We start from the raw sequence: 16,856 nt of genomic DNA on the forward strand, positions 1-16,856 counted from the left end.
CGGTTTTGAGCATTCTCTGCCAAGCACAATCCTAATACATGTGTTAGTTAATTCCATCCTTAAACAATGCTGTGAGCTGTGTACTAGTAATTATCCTTATTGTATAGTGAGAAACCAAACTCAAGGAGTTAAGTTACTTGCCCAAGGTCAATAGCTAGTACATGCAGATCCTGGTGTTGAATGAGGCCATCTGGTTGCAGAGCCCATGATCCTCATGTTCTTAAAGGTTTCACACATGCTACAAGAATGTGCATTTGATCTGCTTGTCTAGGCTAATACTTCGTTGATAAGTGTGACACTCTGTCTTGGCTATAATCTTTCTATGTTAAGTATTATTTACATTTGTAATTTGTCATTTTTATTATCTGTTTTACGTTATGTGGAGCCCTGGTGGCGGAGTGGTTAAGCGCACAGCTGCTAACCACAAGTTTGGCAGTTTGAATCCACCAGCCGTTCCTTGCAAATCCTATGAGGGGCAGTTCTACCCTGTCCTGTAGGATCACTATGAGTTGGAATTGACTCGATGGCAACAGGTTTTTTTTTTTTTTTTTGGTTTTACATTATATCCTCTGTTTACAAACAAAAGGATCAGCATGTTGAACGTGGTTCGTTGAAACATAAAAGTAGATGAAAAAAGTAAATACTGTAATTCCAAATAACATCATGATTGTAAATTATGAACACGATTCCAGGACAAATATAAAATGTGAGTCTCTTTGGGCTGGGAGAGGGTGAATCTGTGAATGAAGTTTTTCTAAACAAGCAGCTGAAACAGGAAAGGGAAATTAGTAAATATAGTAATTATTATGGAGCCCTGGTGGCGCAGTGGTTAAGAGTTATGGCTACTAACCAAATGGTTAGCAGTTCGTAGAGCTTGGATTTGTCTTTTGCCTTTGAAGAATTGAAATTTATTTTCTCACCATTCAGGAGGCTGGAATTCCAAATTCAGAGTGTGGCTTTAGTGGGAAAGGCTTGGATATTATTTGACCGGTGAGCCATTCTCCGAGTCCCCAATGTATTGTTCTTTTTGTAACTTTTCAAATAATGGCATAAAGTTCTTAAAGTTACCGTGTCATTTTCAAACGTAGCAGAATGAAGCAAACAGATTTTTCCAGAACAAGTGCAAAATGAATTTCAATGTGTAACTGATGGAGTTGGTCCCTAGAGACAGAGAAAAGACCAAATCCACAGAGGCGTCACTCAGAGTTATACCATTTGCACCAGTCATACACTTGCCAGGAAGGTTTAAAAACCAGCTGCACAGTTAATGATGGCTGTTACACTTGAAGATAAACCAGTACAAGGTACGGACAAAAGTTCCTTTATCAAATGCCACCTGCTGGATGTTACATAATACCCAAGGTTGTGTCATACCCAGTTGCATACCCAAGGAAATGCAATTTGTTGTGCTAGCAGATAGTTGCTTTAGAGTGGGAAAACAAACAAAGAAAAAAAAACCCAAGCCAGTGTGCTTTTGGCTTTTGGTATGTATGTGGTGGTTGTGGCCCATGACCCACAAGGAAGAAAACTAGATGATCACATACAGAAAGAACAAGCAAGGTGGAGTCTTGAAAAGCTTCAAATATTCCAAGAGACAAAATACTTGAAGGAAATAGCTTGTGAATAATATACCCCAATATGGTAAAAGAATAGATTTGATGCATTGAACATTAATGACTGAAGACCAGACAAGTTGTGGAATGACATCAAGGGCATCATACATGAGGAAAGCAAGAGGTCATTAAAAAGATAGGAAAGAAAGAAAAGACCTAAATAGATGTTAGAAGAGACTCTGAAACTTGCTCTTGAATGTCGAGTAGATAAAGCAAAAGGAAAAAATGATGAAATAAAAGAGCTGAACAGAAGATTTCAAAGGGCATCTTGAAAGGACAAAGTATTATGATGACATGTGCAAACACCTGGAAATAGAAAACCAAAAGGGAAGAATATGCTCAGCATTTCTTGGGCTTAAAGAACTGAAGAAAAAAATTCAAGCCTTGAGTTGCAATACTGAAGGCGTCTATGGGGAAAATATTAAACAACACAGGAAGCATCAAAAGAAGATGGAAGGAATGCACAGTCATTATACCAAAAAGAATTGGTTCACGTTCAACCATTTTACAAGGTAGCATATAATCAAGAACAGATGGTATTGAAGGAAGAAGTCCAAGCTGCCCTGAAGGCATTGGGGAAAAACAAGGCTCCGGGAATTGACAGGATACCAACTGAGATGTTTCAACAAATGGATGCAGTGCTGGAAGTGCCCACCTGTATTTGCCAAGAAATTGGGGAGACAACTACCTGTCCAACTGACTGGAAGAGATCCATATTTATGCCTATGCCCAAAAGTGGTGATCCACACCGAATGCAGAAATTATCAAACAGTATCATCCATATCACATGCAAGTAAAATTTTGCTGAAGGTCATTCAAGAGCGGCTGCAGCAGTATATTGACAGGGAACTGCCAGAAATTTAAGCCAGATTTAGATCAGGGCATGGAACCAAGGATATCATTGCTGATGTCAGATGGATCCTGGCTGAAAGCAGAATATCAGAAAGGTGTTTTGTGTTTTATTGACTATGCAAAGGCATTCAACTGTGTGGATCATGACAAATTATGGATAACATTGTGGAAAATGGGAATTCAAGAACACTTAATTGTGCTCATGAGGAATCTGTACACAGACCAAGAGGCAGTCATTCTAACAGAACAAGGGGATACTGCATAGTTTAATGTCAGGAAATGTGTGCCTCAGGGTTATGTCCTTTCATCATACCTATTCAGTCTGTATGCTGAGAAATAATCCGAGAAGCTGGACTATGTGAAGAAGAGCGGGGCATCAGGCTTGGAGGAAGACCCATTAACAACCTGTGTTATGTGAATGACACAACCTTGCTTACTGAAAGTGAAGAGGACTTGAAGCACTTACTGATGAAGATCAAAGATCACAGCCTTCAGTATGACTTACACTTCAACATGAAGAAAACAAAAATCCTCACAACTGAACCAATAAGCAACATCATGATAAACGGAGAAAAGATTGAAGTTGTCAAGGATTTCATTTTACTTGGATCCACAATCAACAGCCATGGAAGCAGCAGTCAAGAAATCAAAAGGCACATTGCATTGGGCAAATCTGCTGCAAAAGACCTCTTTAAAGTGTGAGAAAGCAAAGATGTCAACTTGAGGACTAAGGTGCGCCTGACCCAAACCGTGGTGTTTTCATTCGCCTCATATGCATGCAAAAGCTGGACAATGAATAAGGAAGACTGAAGAATTAATGCCTTTGAATTGTGGTATTGGAGAAGAATATTGAATATACCACGGTCTGCCAAAAGAACAAACGAATCTGTCTTGGAGGAAGTACAACCAGAATGCTCCTTACAAGGAAGGATGGTGAGACCACGTCTCACATACTTTGGACATGTTATTGGGAGGGATCAGTCCCTGGAGAACGACATCATGCTTGGTAAAGTAAAGGGTCAGTGAAAAAGAGAAGGACCCTCAACGAGATGGATTGACACAGTGGCTACAACAAAGGACTCGAGCATCGTAACAATTGTGAGAATGGTGTAGGACTGGGCAGTGTTTCATTCTATTGTGCATAGGGTTGCTATGAGTCAGAACCAACTCAATGGCACCCAACAACAACAACGTGGTATTTGTCTTAGTTATCTAGTGCTGCTATAATAAAAATACCACAAGTTAATGGCTTCAACAAACGGAAGTTTATTCTCTCACAGTCTAGTAGGCTAGAAGGCTAAATTCAGGGTATCAGCTCCAGGGTACAGCTTTCCCTATCTGTAGGCTCTGGAGGAAGGTCTTTGTCATCACTCTTCCTCTGGACTAAGAGCTTCTCAGCACAGGGACCCCAGGTCCAAAGGACACACTATTCTCCTGGCTCTTGTTTCTTGGTAGTATGGGGTCCCCAAGTCTCTCTGCTCGCTTCTCTCTATTATATCTCTAAAGGGATTGATTTAAGACACAACCTAATCTTGTAGTTTGAGTCTTGCCTCATTATTGTAACTGCTGCGAATCCCACCTCCTTAACATCATAGAGGTAGAATTTACAAAGCAGGAAAATCACGTCAGATGACAAAATGATGGACAGTCATACAATACTGGGAATCATGGCCTAGCTAAGTTGACATGCATTTTGGGGGGACACAATTCAACCTGTAACAGTACTACTAAGGGATTATTATGTGGTATATTTTAAGGGATTTTTCAAAGATTTTGACCTTGCACGATTTTCACTTTGCACTTGTCAGTAGAACTGAATCCCCAAGTAGGATGCCCTTCTCTGTAGCTACCTTAGTAGTAGATTGTCACAATAACATTTCTATCATTGATATGAAATCATTGTTATTAATTTGAAAACAAACGCTTTTGCTGTTAGATAGTTGCGATTTACTTTTTTTAAAAAAGTTCCCAAAATCGATGGCTTCAAATGCTTGAGAAACACTGCTTGATAGTTTTCCAGTCATTTTAAAACCTGGAGTAATGTCAACATGTGAAACGAACATCTGGGATCCGTCCTTGGTCTCCACTAACCAAATGTTGGAGAACCTTTTCCTTTTCTGTAAAGCTAGAGGACTGACCTTAATGATCTTCGTGGTTCTTTTCAACAGTAAAATCCTACGACCTTTTTATTCTCTGTGATAAGTTTTGAATGCTTTTGTGTGGAGCCTCATGTATCATAAAAAACAAACAAAAAACCTGTTGTTGTCGTGTGAGCTCCGACTCATAGTGACCCTATAAGACAGAGTAAACCTGCCCCATATGGCTTCCAAGGCAGATTGCCACATCTTTGTCCCGAGGAGTGGCTGGTGGGTTTGAACCACAAACCTTTCGGTTAGCAGCCGAGTACTTCACCACTGCACCACCAAGACTCCCTTTCATTCATCATTAAAAAATAAATAAATAAATAAATAAAATTTTTTCCATTCATCATAGCAGATGTAAATCCATGAAGGTGTAACACTTAAAATACTAGAGGTGTAACAGTTAAAATACTAGATCTTACTTCTTCAGGTTTTGATTTTTCATCCAGGGTTTCTAATGCTTTATCAATGAACCATAGTAATGGCAACTCACATCGACATACCTGCTGTCCTTTAGCATACCCTTCCAAATAAGTCACTCATTTGCCCCTCCTCGCCACCATTTGAGATTGACTGGACAGGTGTTGTTAATTACTTTTTAACAGTGGGGAAACAGGCTCAGCCAGGTGGGGTGATTTCCCAAGGTCACTTAAGTAATGGAGATAAAATTTAGTTCGTAGAATTCCAGAAAGTCTTTGAGATTTTTTCATAACAGTATCCTGACTTTGCATGTCTCAAACTAAATCAAATTAAGGAAAAAAAAATTGACTTATTCATAGGCATCAGATAGTAAAAAAACTATACTGTGTTGATATATGTAGATACGGGTCAGATAAAAGTTAATTTTTCAACCCCATTGTTTTGTTTCTTGCAACCTTTTGTCTAATAAGGCCTTTTTGTGGTTTGTAGTCATTTTGGTCATGGTAAATGACCGTCTTTTGGCATACAGTCACCACATCCCAGAAATGGATGTAAGTCATTACCTTTTTAGAAACTTAAGTTGTTAAAAAATTTCCAAGCTAAAGACAGTTGAGACCCAAGACAGGGTTCTTGTCCACCTCAGATCTATCAAGGAAGGTAAAGAAACCCATATTTACTGAAGGCCTGCTCTATGTCAAACTCTCCCAAATGTCCTACATCTGTATACCACATGTAATCCACACAAAAACCCCAAGAAGTAGGGTTCTTTCCCTTGTTTTATAAATGAGAAATTTGAGGCAGAGAAAGGCTAATCACTTGCCCAAGGGTACATGTTTATTCATAGGCGAAGCCAGGATTTGACATCCAGCTCTATCCTGATACAAAGTACCCATTTCTTCCCTTGTGTATCAGTGGAAGGAGCCCTGGTGGCACAGTGATTAAGCACTCGGCTGTTAACCAAAAGGTTGGTGGTTCGAACCTACCAGTGGCTCTGTGGGAGAAAGATGTAGCAGTCTGCTGCCATAAAGATTTACAACCTTGGAAGCCCTGTGTCCTATAGGGTCACTGTGAGTTGGAATCAACTCGACAGCAGTGGGTATCGGTAAAGTGGAAGTGTGAAGATGAATAAGAGATGTGCAATTGTGACCCAAAACTGGGCATTTATTTGAATTGTTAAACATTTGCAAGTCACAGAGCAGAGGATTGATGTGTTCGGAGCTGGTAGGAAAGCCTGTGAGTGATTATTCCTTGTATCATGCTGTCTAATTTCCTCCTTCTCTACCTTGAGAGTAGATAGCATGAAGGTTTATGCCCGTGTTACAGATCCTCAGAGAGGCAAAATGGCTTCTGCAAGGTCAGAAGGCTGGTTGTGGCAGCACCTGAATATGGACAGGCCTACGCAGTTCAGAAAATGGAGATGTCAAAGGCAGGAGAAACCACTGGAGAGACAACTTGGGGTTTGGAACAAGAAGACCTGTGTCCTAGACCCACTTTCACTGCTATTGGCAGTGTGAATGTGGGCAATGATGCCACATAAGCCACTCTGAGCCTCAGCTTCTTTACCCAGACAATGAGGGTAATAATACATACTTTACAGGGGCAAGGGGAATAAAGTGAAATAATGGATGGGAAACGGTGTTGATGATGGCTGGTCACTGAAGTATATTTATTATTCATGATACAGGAAGCATAGGAGGAAAGTTTGAAGAGAGCATGCTCAGTGTAGCATCACGTTCAACAAAGGGTTCAAGGAGAATAACATAGGAGAAGCCTGTGGATTTGGCACTTAGGAGGTCACTGATGACCAGTCTTGTGAGTGGATGAGGGTAGAGGCCAGATTTCTGGGTTAAGCAGGGAGAGGTGTCAAATAAGCCAGTTGATATAGCTTATCTCTTTGATATGCTTAACTGTGAAAGGATGGAAAGAGAGTAGAAATATGAGGACCTAAAAAGTCAAGGGTTCTTCCCAAGGGCCTTTGACCTTTTGTCTTGGGTAGTTGTTAGGAAGAGGGAAGAGATGGGGTGGCATAAGTCCTTCCACTTTAGCAAGTACTCTAAGGAGATTCCAGGACAAGTGCAGAGTGGGGAAATGAACTGGTGCACGTTTTTTGAGGGGGTAGGCAGGAGGATATTCTTTAGGGCATGAGTTTTCTTATCAGTTATCCACATTCATGGACCAAAAATGTAAAGAAAGCATTTTTTAGCTCTTACCTGAAGTTATTCAGAGGAAACATTATTCTGAGGTCAGCTAGGTGGTCTTCCTGCCATAGCCAGGGAGGACATTGTGTTACCTCTGGGGAGTCCCTGAAGGGCCTGATGGTAAAGTCTCAGTAACAACATTCTGGTCATACCCGTAAAATAAGTGTGAGCGATAAGGAAAAGTTCATCTTTATAACACAAAAATGTGGAGAATAGGAAAAAGGAGAAGAAGGAAAGAAATACAGAGTAGGATATTCTATTTTGAAGACTGATATGAAGAATGTTAAAAAGGTTTTCTGAACAATTTTTGAACCAAATACCATGAAGAAGGCAGAAACAGTACTAGGGAAGTTTTTAAAGTGGTTGAGTTGGTCTCTTGTGGCTTCTTTGACTTTCCACTGAGAAGGGTAGTGGTTAAGAATGTGGGCTCTGCTTTTAAAAATTCAGAAAGAAAGGACCGTCAATGCTGTAGGAAAAGAAAAAGGATCAGAGGTGTGAATAGACAATCACATATACACACATACATATACAAATGGTTGTTAACCATATGAAAAGAAGTTCAGCCTTGCTCATAATGAGAATCGCAAATTAACATACACTGAGATACTATACTCAGCACACGTGGTTGGCCTGGCTATAGGGGAAACAGGGCTTCTCATACAGTGCTGATAGGAATACAGAACAGTGGAGTCCCCATGGAAGGGAATTTATCAATATTATTGAACGAAATTACGTATGCATGTACTTTTTCAATCAGCAGTCCCGTTTCCAGAAATCTATCCTAAAAATACAAAAAGGCTATGTACAGGACTTCTTATTGAATGACCATTAGTCATAGCAAAAGACTCGAGGGAAACTCCCTGAACGTCCATCAGTAGGGCACTGATTGAATAAGATACAGTAAATCCACTCAATGGAATGTATGCAGCTATAAACAGAAATGAGGAACATCTCTGTAGACTGCTGTAGAATGATCACCAAGGCATGATGTTACGTGACAAAGCAGGCTGGAGAAAAATTGTGTATCATAGGTTAAAGTTTATCTAAGAAAGGGAAGAAAAAAAAAAAGTATATATGTGCTTAGTATGTGTGTAGTATATAAAAATGCATATCTTTATATTAAAAAAATCCAAGTCTGAAAAAGCTATATACTGTTTGATTCCAATTATATGACATTCTAGAAAAAGTAAAACTGTAGAAACAGTAAAAAGATCAGTGGTTACCAGGAGAGGAGAAGAGGGAGAAATAGGTGAAGCACAGGGCATTGTTAGCACAGTGAAACTATTCTCTGAGATACTGTAATTGTGGACATGTGACATTATGTATGCATTTGTCAAAATCCATGGGACTGTACAACACAAAGAGTGAACCCAAATGTGAACTGGGGACTTTAGTTAATAGTAACGTATCAGTGTTGGTTCATCAGTTGTAACAAATGGACCACACAAATGCAAGGTGTTAATAATAGGATAAACAGTATGCAGAGGGCAGAGGTGGGTATATGGGAACTCTGTACTTTCTGTACATCTTTTCTGTATCCTAAAACTGCTCAAAAAGTAAAGTCTATTAAAGAAAAATGTAAGGATAAACCAGAACTTTTTTTTAAAAAGGTCACCTGTAGTGTAAGTGGGGCCTTGCTGGTGCGGTAGTTGAGAGCTACAGCATGCTACAGCTGGTAACCAAAAGGTCAGCAGTTCTAATCCACCAGCTGCTTCTTGGAAACCTTATGGAGCAGTTCTGCTCTGTCGTGTTGGGTCACTATGAGTTGGAACCACCTCAACAGCAATTAATTTCTAGTATGAGTGGTGCACTGGTGGTGCCATGGTTACGATCTGGGTCGCTTACCAAAAGCTCAGCAGTTCAGATTCACCAGCCACTGCTTGGAGACCCTGTGGAGCAGTTCTCCTCTATCCTGTAAGGTTGCTAATGAGTTGGAATCAAGTCGATGGCAGTAGATTTGGTTTTTTATAGTATGAGTAGGGATTGCGATAGAGAGGAGAGAGACTTAAGCTAGCCGTCTTTTGAATATTTATGCTAGATTTGACCTTGTAAATATGTAATTATAAAACAAAATTGAATTAAAAATAATCCCTGAAATTATAAACCCAAATGAAGCAAATGAACTGAACTGTGAATTAAGTTGGTAGAATAACCCCAAAGAGAGGAACTATTCCAAGTGTTTTTAAACATAGTAATTTGACTGCACACCCCATTGAGATACACTCTAAGGATAAAAAGAACTTCAGAGGAAAAAATCATAACCTGTTTTCAGTAATTATATAGTTAATGGTAATGTTGATATTGTGAGACAACTGTTGAGTGTGTCTCGTAGGAAAAGGCAACTGAATAGTTATATTGGTGTTATTGAAAACTGGGAGGTTTGTCATGGGAGAAAGAAGCTTTAGATGTAAGATTGATTGGGTTTATTTGGAAGTATTAAATTGAATCATGAAATTTCTGTTTCTGAGATCAAAAGCAGTTAAATCTTGACAATTGAACAGGATTCAACCTAATGCCAATATGAACCCATGATGTATTTTATCTTTCTAAAAAATTACGTATTTCCTAGTTCTGTCCTAAAAAGTTCTAGAAAAAAGAACCAATCCAATAGCAATTAGTGTGCCCCTTCCACCCAGATTAGGATGACTCAATTCATCCTCAATTAACTGACTTTCCTGGTTTTAGCACTGAAATCCTACATCCCAGGAAATTCCTTAGTCCCAGGAAAACCAGGATGGTTGGTCACCCTTGCCCAGTTTATGATCTCTGATTATCATTTCCCACCAAAACAAACCTAGGCTTGTTTGAGAAATGGCTGATTCCATGTCTGGGGCATGAAACTTATTAAGATGAACCTGGAATCTCTTATTTTACCACAAGTCAAGAAGCCATCCAAGACTCGTATCAACAGGACTCAGGAGCCACTGTGAAGAAGTTCCCACCAGCCCAGTGGGACAGCTTGAACATTGATAAGAATCCCAACTACAGTATATTGAGACACATTAATTATGTTCAGTCTGTGAGTTCATAATAAAAATAAAATCAAATAAAACTCCTCATTGGTCAGCTTTAGAGGATGCCTAGGAGCCAACTCATTGTTTTGAAAACTGGTAAATAAAGAGAAGCGATCAAGCATTTATTCTGTCTTATACAAACTGTACCTCAGAATAACTACATTGTCGATGAGGGGAAGTTTCTCATTATAAAAATATTTTTTGCTAATATATAAAGAGGAATGATAGACTATTGTCATTTTTGTAAACCCTTAGTAAAATAAGGGACTTAGACAGTGATCAGCAGTGGCAGTTAGCACAACCAGGCATTATATGCCATCTGGTGGAAAGATACAAAGCCTCTTTGGGAATATCATTGCCAAAAAATTGCCAAAATACAGTGGTCAGGGGAACATATTAAATGATACTGCAGACGGTAGGGAATTCTGCAGGACCAGTGATCGGATTTCTTCAATAAATAAATTCTGAGGGGAAGAAAAAGAGTTGGGGGTCTGTGGAATAAAGAGATTTAAGGATCATATCAACTAATTGCAAAATGTGGACCTTCGTTGATTGTGATTCAAACATAAATAAATAAATAAAAACACCCCCCCAAAACAAAAAATCTTGGGTGAATTTAAACAGCGAGTGTGTATTTGATTATATTAAACACATTAATCACTTAGGTATGATAATGGCACGGTCATGCCTTTAAAGTAATCCTTACCTTTTGAAATATATGCTGAAATATTTGTGGCTTAAAAATTGTGCTCCCCAGAGTCAAATAGATGGGTTCACATCTCTATGCCTGAACGGTGCAAACGGTTAACGTGCTCAGCAGCTAACCGAAAGGTTGGTAGTTTGCGTTCATCCAGAAGTACCTCAGAGGAAGGGCCTGGCAGTTTCACTTCAAAAAATCAGCCACGAAAAACCCTGTGGAGTACAGTTCCACTCTGACACGCATGGGCTGCTATGAGTTGGAGTCAACTGAACATCTACTGGTTTTTGGTTCACGTCTCTATGGGCTTCATAGCAAGTGGGAAAAGACAAGAGTAGAGCAAAGCTCTTACCATTAAGAGCCAACCGCCTGTCGCACACGTGACTTCCGTGCATATTCCCATAGCCACAGCTGAGTTCATGGCCTCACCTAGGCTGAGGTATGAGGCTGTGAAATTTACTCTTCAGCTGGCTGGTCATGTGTCCAGTTAAAACACTGAGGTTCTATTGCCAAAGGAAGAAGGTGCAAGTTTGGGTCTTGGGGTACTATAGGAGCTTCTACCACAGTGTGCCACTATATGAATATAATTTGAATCATCCATTTGAAAACGTATATGAATAGGAAAAAAAATTTCAAAGAACGATAGAGATAAACGTAAGTTGAGGTTCTAATTTTTTTGAGTGGATCATATTATGTATTCCCTGGGGCTCATGCTCCCAATTTGGAAACTCTTAGTCTAAGCAAGAGAGTTTGGTGTCTTGGACTAGAGTGGTAGCATTGGAGGTTGGGAGAAGTGGTTCAGTTCAGGATATATTTTGAAAATGGAGCCAAGAGAATTTCTTAATGGTTTGGGTGGTGCAGGGAGGTGCCTAATAAGAAATACTCAGATGACTCCTAGATTTCTGGCCCAAGCAACTGAATAAATAGTGTCACCATGTACAAAAACTGGGAAGACTGGAGAAGAGCAGGTTTGAGGAGGAAGTAAAAAATCCAGGTTGGACCTAACAGTGAAACCTGTGACAGCCGGAACTGAATGTGATTGCCTTGTTTTTCCCCGTCTTGCAAGTTTTCTGCCTTTAACAGGAAGTCTTACCACTTTTTTTTTAAATCACTTTCTATTAAAGCTACAGCTGCTAACCCAAAGGTCGGCAGTTCGAATCCACCAGGCGCTCCTTGGAAACCATATGGAGCAGTTCTTACTCTATCCTATAGGGTCACTATGAGTTGGAATCGACTCAATGGCAATGGGTTTGGGGTTTTTTTTTTTTTTGGTATTAGAGGAAAATACTTGAGTTTTCCTTCTCTGACAGGTTTCTGCCTTACACAGGTTCTGGGTTTCACAGATTTTACTGTATTGAGTTTGAGATGCCAGTTAGACTTCAAATGGAGATGTCAAGTAAGGCACTTAGATTTATGAGTCAATCTCAGGTGTATGACCAGAGCAAGAGAGATGTGTTTGGGCATACTAGAGTGTAGTGGGCATTTAAGGCCGTAGAACTAGCAGAGATCACTTAGAACACATGTCAGAGAGGAGTGTACTGGACAGGATCCATCAAGGAGATTGAAATGAGTTGCTAGGGAGGTGGGAAGAAAACCCTGAGAATGTGGTTTCTCAGAAGCCAAGTGAAGAGAGGGATCAACTGTCAATGCAATAGACAGGTCAAGAAGGAAGAACAGTTAAGAACTTACAGTGAGGTCACAATAAGTCAGTCAACTCAATGGCAGTGGGTTTGTTTTTTGGTTTAATGTTGTCATCTTCCTCAAATATCTGCTGTATCTAAGGGATAATAGCATTGGGCAGTACCCCATGGGAGAGAAGGTTTTCGAGGGGACTGTATCAGTTAGGTTCAGCTGCATAAAATTGGAAAAAAAAAAGGGGGGGGGGTAGGGTGGGGGGGAGAGCCCAGTGGCTTAAAAGTGTAGAATGCTCCTCTTGCATTTAAAGAAAAAAAAAATTGGAGGTAGGCAGCTCCAGGTGTCTTGCTGCTTTATGAAGTTGTCAGAGCCAGGTGCAATCCAGCTCCTGCTGCCTTCCCGAGGCAGTAACTGCTAGAGATGCACCCATACATCCCATTTCAGGCAGCAGAATGCAGAAAGGGGAGAGTGGCATGCCTTATAAGGAGACTTTTCAGAAATACCACACAACCCTTCTTGCATCTCGTTGCCTAGTGCTTAGTCACGTGGCCAAACCAATCTGCAAGAAAGGCTGAGACTTACATCTTTACTTGGGTGGCTGGCAGTATGCCCTGCTAAAATTCCGGATTCTGTTCCTGAAGAGGGGAGAATGGCTGTTGAGGGGCAGCTAGCAGTTTCTGGCCTCTCAAATCAAACCAGTAGGTGACTCTGCCAGTCTGTTCCAGCCTACCTGTGTTGTAAGAGCAAAGAGCGTGTTTGTATTCTCATCCTTCCATTCTCTCTCTTACTCACTCACTCACTCACTCACTCACTCACTCACTCACTCACTCACTCACTCACTCACTCACTCACTCACTCACTCACTCACTCACTCACTCATCCATGTAGCACTTGCTGTTACTGACCCGTTTTGCCCTTCCCTTAGCACTGCATTTGTAAACATTTTCCCTTATCTTTAAGTATTCTGCCTTTGGATTTTTATTAGCTAGGTAAGTCCACGTCATGAACATACCAGATTTTTTTGTTCGAGGACACTTAGGTTGTTTTAGCTTTTTGGTATTGTAAGAAGGCCTGCAATAAATATCTTTGGGTCCTTTTTATTTGGTGGGGGGCACATTACTGATGCTTTCCCTAATATCTCAAAAGTGGAATTGCAGGGTCAAGAGATATTAATGTTGTTGTTGGGCGTCATCAAGTTGGTTTTGACTCATAGCTACCGAGTAGAACTGCCCCATTGGATTTTCTTGGCTGTAATCTTTATGGAAACAGACTGCTAGGCCTTTTGCCCGCAGAGCCGCAGGTGGATTTGAACTGCCAGCATTTTGGTTAGCAGCCGAGTGCTTAACCAAAGGATAGTAACAGAGATACCAGTAGTATGTACTTATACATTAATGATAATAGCTCACAGCTTTTCTTAAGTGAATTAACCCATTTAATGCTCACAACTGCACGTATATTTATTAGTCCCATTTACAGTTATCCCAGGAGGAAACTGAGGTACCAGGTGGTTAAGACACTTACCCACCATTGTAATAATTCAGTGAGAGTTTAAGTATGTCACTTAGCACAGTGCCTAGCTGCTTTATGATGTTGATTTTTTTTTTTTTAATGTCGATTTTTAAGGCTCTTACATACAAGTGCTCAATTGCCCTGCCAAAGACAGGATATCAAATTATGCTTCCCAGCAGCGTGGAATGGTCAGAAACCACCTTCTAGTGGAATATTTACTTCTCTTAATAAGTAACACTGGTCCTGATATGTATCAACTCTATGCGTATGAGTTTGGAAATAATCTCTATTTTGATCAGTTTAGCTAATTGTGTTTCTTTTCTCTTTTTACAGATCGCTCAAGGCACAGGTGGTTGGTTATAATAGCAGTCGTTACATCAATAGTAATTTTACTACTCATGCTGTTTAGAAAAAGTATGTATACTTCTAAAAAACATTTATTTTGTTGTTGTTGAGAATGTACAGAGCAAAACATACACCAATTCAACAGTTTCTACATATATAATTCAGTGACACTGATTACATTCTTTGAGTTGTGCAGCCATTCTCACCCTCCTTTTCTGAGTTGTTCTTCCCCCGTTAACTTATGTATACTTTTAAAAACAAGTTTTCTAACTTGAATTGGTTTTTCAAAGGCCAGAAAATAAATAGTTTAAAGATGAGGACAAAGTTTGAAATTTTAGTCCTTTGAAAAGAAACAAAATTTTTTATTCTATTTGTTGCCTGGAATTGCCGAGTGTGTCATGTACCTGCAAAGGTTCTGCATTATCTTAAGATGAAATGAATCCACAGAGAGCTTTACAGGCTTGGGAACATACAACCTAATGTTCCTGGGAACTGTTCCATGAATTACTTCAAACCAGAGTTTGCAAAGATTCCTTTCTCTTACCTGCCATCTTCATAATTTCCATGTCTTCTAGCTTAGGTGGAGCTCCCAGGTAGGAAAAGAGCTTTTGTTGAGTTGGATGACTTGAAGTGCTTAATTACTATGCTGTTATTACCCGGCCAGCATAGAAAGCAACCCATACACTTTACAGAGCTGGTGATGTGTTCCCAGCCTGTTTTTTCCTGGTGAGAAGGTGCCCAGACATTGACCAGGCTGCGAATATGAAGAATAGATGTTCTTGATGTCCCAACAGTTTCCTATCAGCCTTCACCAAAAGGAAATTTGCTAGACTAATTTGTCACTGCCATAGGCATGTGAAAGAACAGACTTTCTGCAAGGTGGGTGGCATCTAGGGTCTGTTTCATTTCACACTCGTGCCTTGAATCAAGTTCGCAAACTAGATTCCAGTTTCCCTAGACCTGCACTCTTCAGTGTCACTTCCCACATGTGGCTATTTGAATTTATATTTTAATTAGTTGCAGTGAAATAAACTTTAAAATTCAGTTCTTCAGTCCCACTAGCCACATTTGAAGTGCTATCCAAGCATATATGGACAGCCCAGATATAAAACAATTCTATCATTCCAGAAAATTCTCTTGGTCAGTACTGACCTAGCCTATTCTATTGGCATTAGAATATAATTTTCCAAGGATGCCATTTCCATATTATAGGCTATAAATACCATGAAAATCCCTAAGTAATAGATTATTAGTCAGCTGGTTTTCCTCTGAACAGTGCTGTAAAAATCAGCTGAGGAAAGTTTTGAGGCATCATTACCCAATGACCAAAATATTTGGGGAGTTCAAGTGTTTTTTAAAAAGTCATTTTTAATCCCCAAATATCATTATTATAGTTAACCATCTCCTTAACAGGTTGGTCCCAAAAACTAAAATCATTTTTCCCTCCGTGTTGTTGGGGGCCTCTCACCAGGACGCCTGAAGCGAAAAGGAGATACAGCTGAGTGCCATATAACTTCAGAAGCATTAGTTGATTTAGCTTTTAAAATAAAAAGTTCATTCAGCAGAGGAAAAGTTACTCCAGTGTTCAGTACTGTTAGTCCTGTACAACTTGGAAAATTTTTGTCCCATAAAAATACTTACTTAAGGAAGCATCTCAGCCCTAAAGTCACTAACTGAGAAATGTTGGAAGATGATCAGGTGTTTGACATGGAACCCTCAGAAGGGGAAAGAGCTGGATGGGAACAGCTCCAGCTGACTAGTCATAGCTGCCAACCAGCCTCAGAAGTCCCAGGTAACCCTGTGGGCTAGAAGCCTGGACCACTAGTATAGCTCTGGGCTGGGGCTGATGCCTTCATGGGGAGAACATTGAGGAATACGTGTGCAGGAATGAGTGCCTTAAAGTCCAAACCTAAGCTTCTAAAATGGTGGCCACGAGCCACACGGAACTGTGGGAAGCCCAAGTTGAGATGTGTTGTAACTGTAAAATATGCACTTGGATTTCTAAGACTTAGTATGAAAAAAAAGAATGTAAAATAGCTCATGAATTTTTTTTATATTGATTCATGTTGAAACAATAAGACTATATTGGGTTAAATAAAATATGTCATTAAATTAGTTTCACTTATTTTTACTTTTTATGGTGGCAATTAAATTTTTAAATTTTTTATGTGGCCTACATTATATTTCTGTTGCGGAGTGCTAGTCCAAACCATTCTAGCTTCCCTTTCTTCTTTAGCCTTAGGCACAAAGTACTAAAAAATTGACCATTTTGTCAACAGTTTTGTTGTTGTTATTGTTTTTCTGTCACCTGGCAGATTTCTGTACAACTCTTTGTACCAACTCTGCAGCTAGTTTGATTTGAGCATTTAGAATATTAGAAAATACCAACTCCGGGGTCTGGTTTTGAGTTTTCTAAATTCAGTTCTCACTAA

General features: G+C 39.8%; 1 protein-coding gene across 2 annotated transcripts in view; it reads left to right on the forward strand.

Annotated features, from left to right (window-relative positions):
- CD58 (CD58 molecule) overlaps positions 1-16,856 on the forward strand; it is a 95,222-nt gene that overhangs the window by 37,544 nt on the left and 40,822 nt on the right. For both annotated transcript variants that reach the window (XM_064282373.1, XM_010589599.3), the window contains exon 4: positions 14,413-14,493. In XM_064282373.1, coding sequence (XP_064138443.1) covers positions 14,413-14,493 — 81 coding nt within the window. The remainder of the gene's footprint in view (positions 1-14,412; positions 14,494-16,856) is intronic.

The sequence above is a fragment of the Loxodonta africana genome, chromosome 3 (assembly GCF_030014295.1).
Source record: "Loxodonta africana isolate mLoxAfr1 chromosome 3, mLoxAfr1.hap2, whole genome shotgun sequence".
NCBI classification, from domain to species: Eukaryota; Metazoa; Chordata; class Mammalia; order Proboscidea; family Elephantidae; genus Loxodonta; species Loxodonta africana.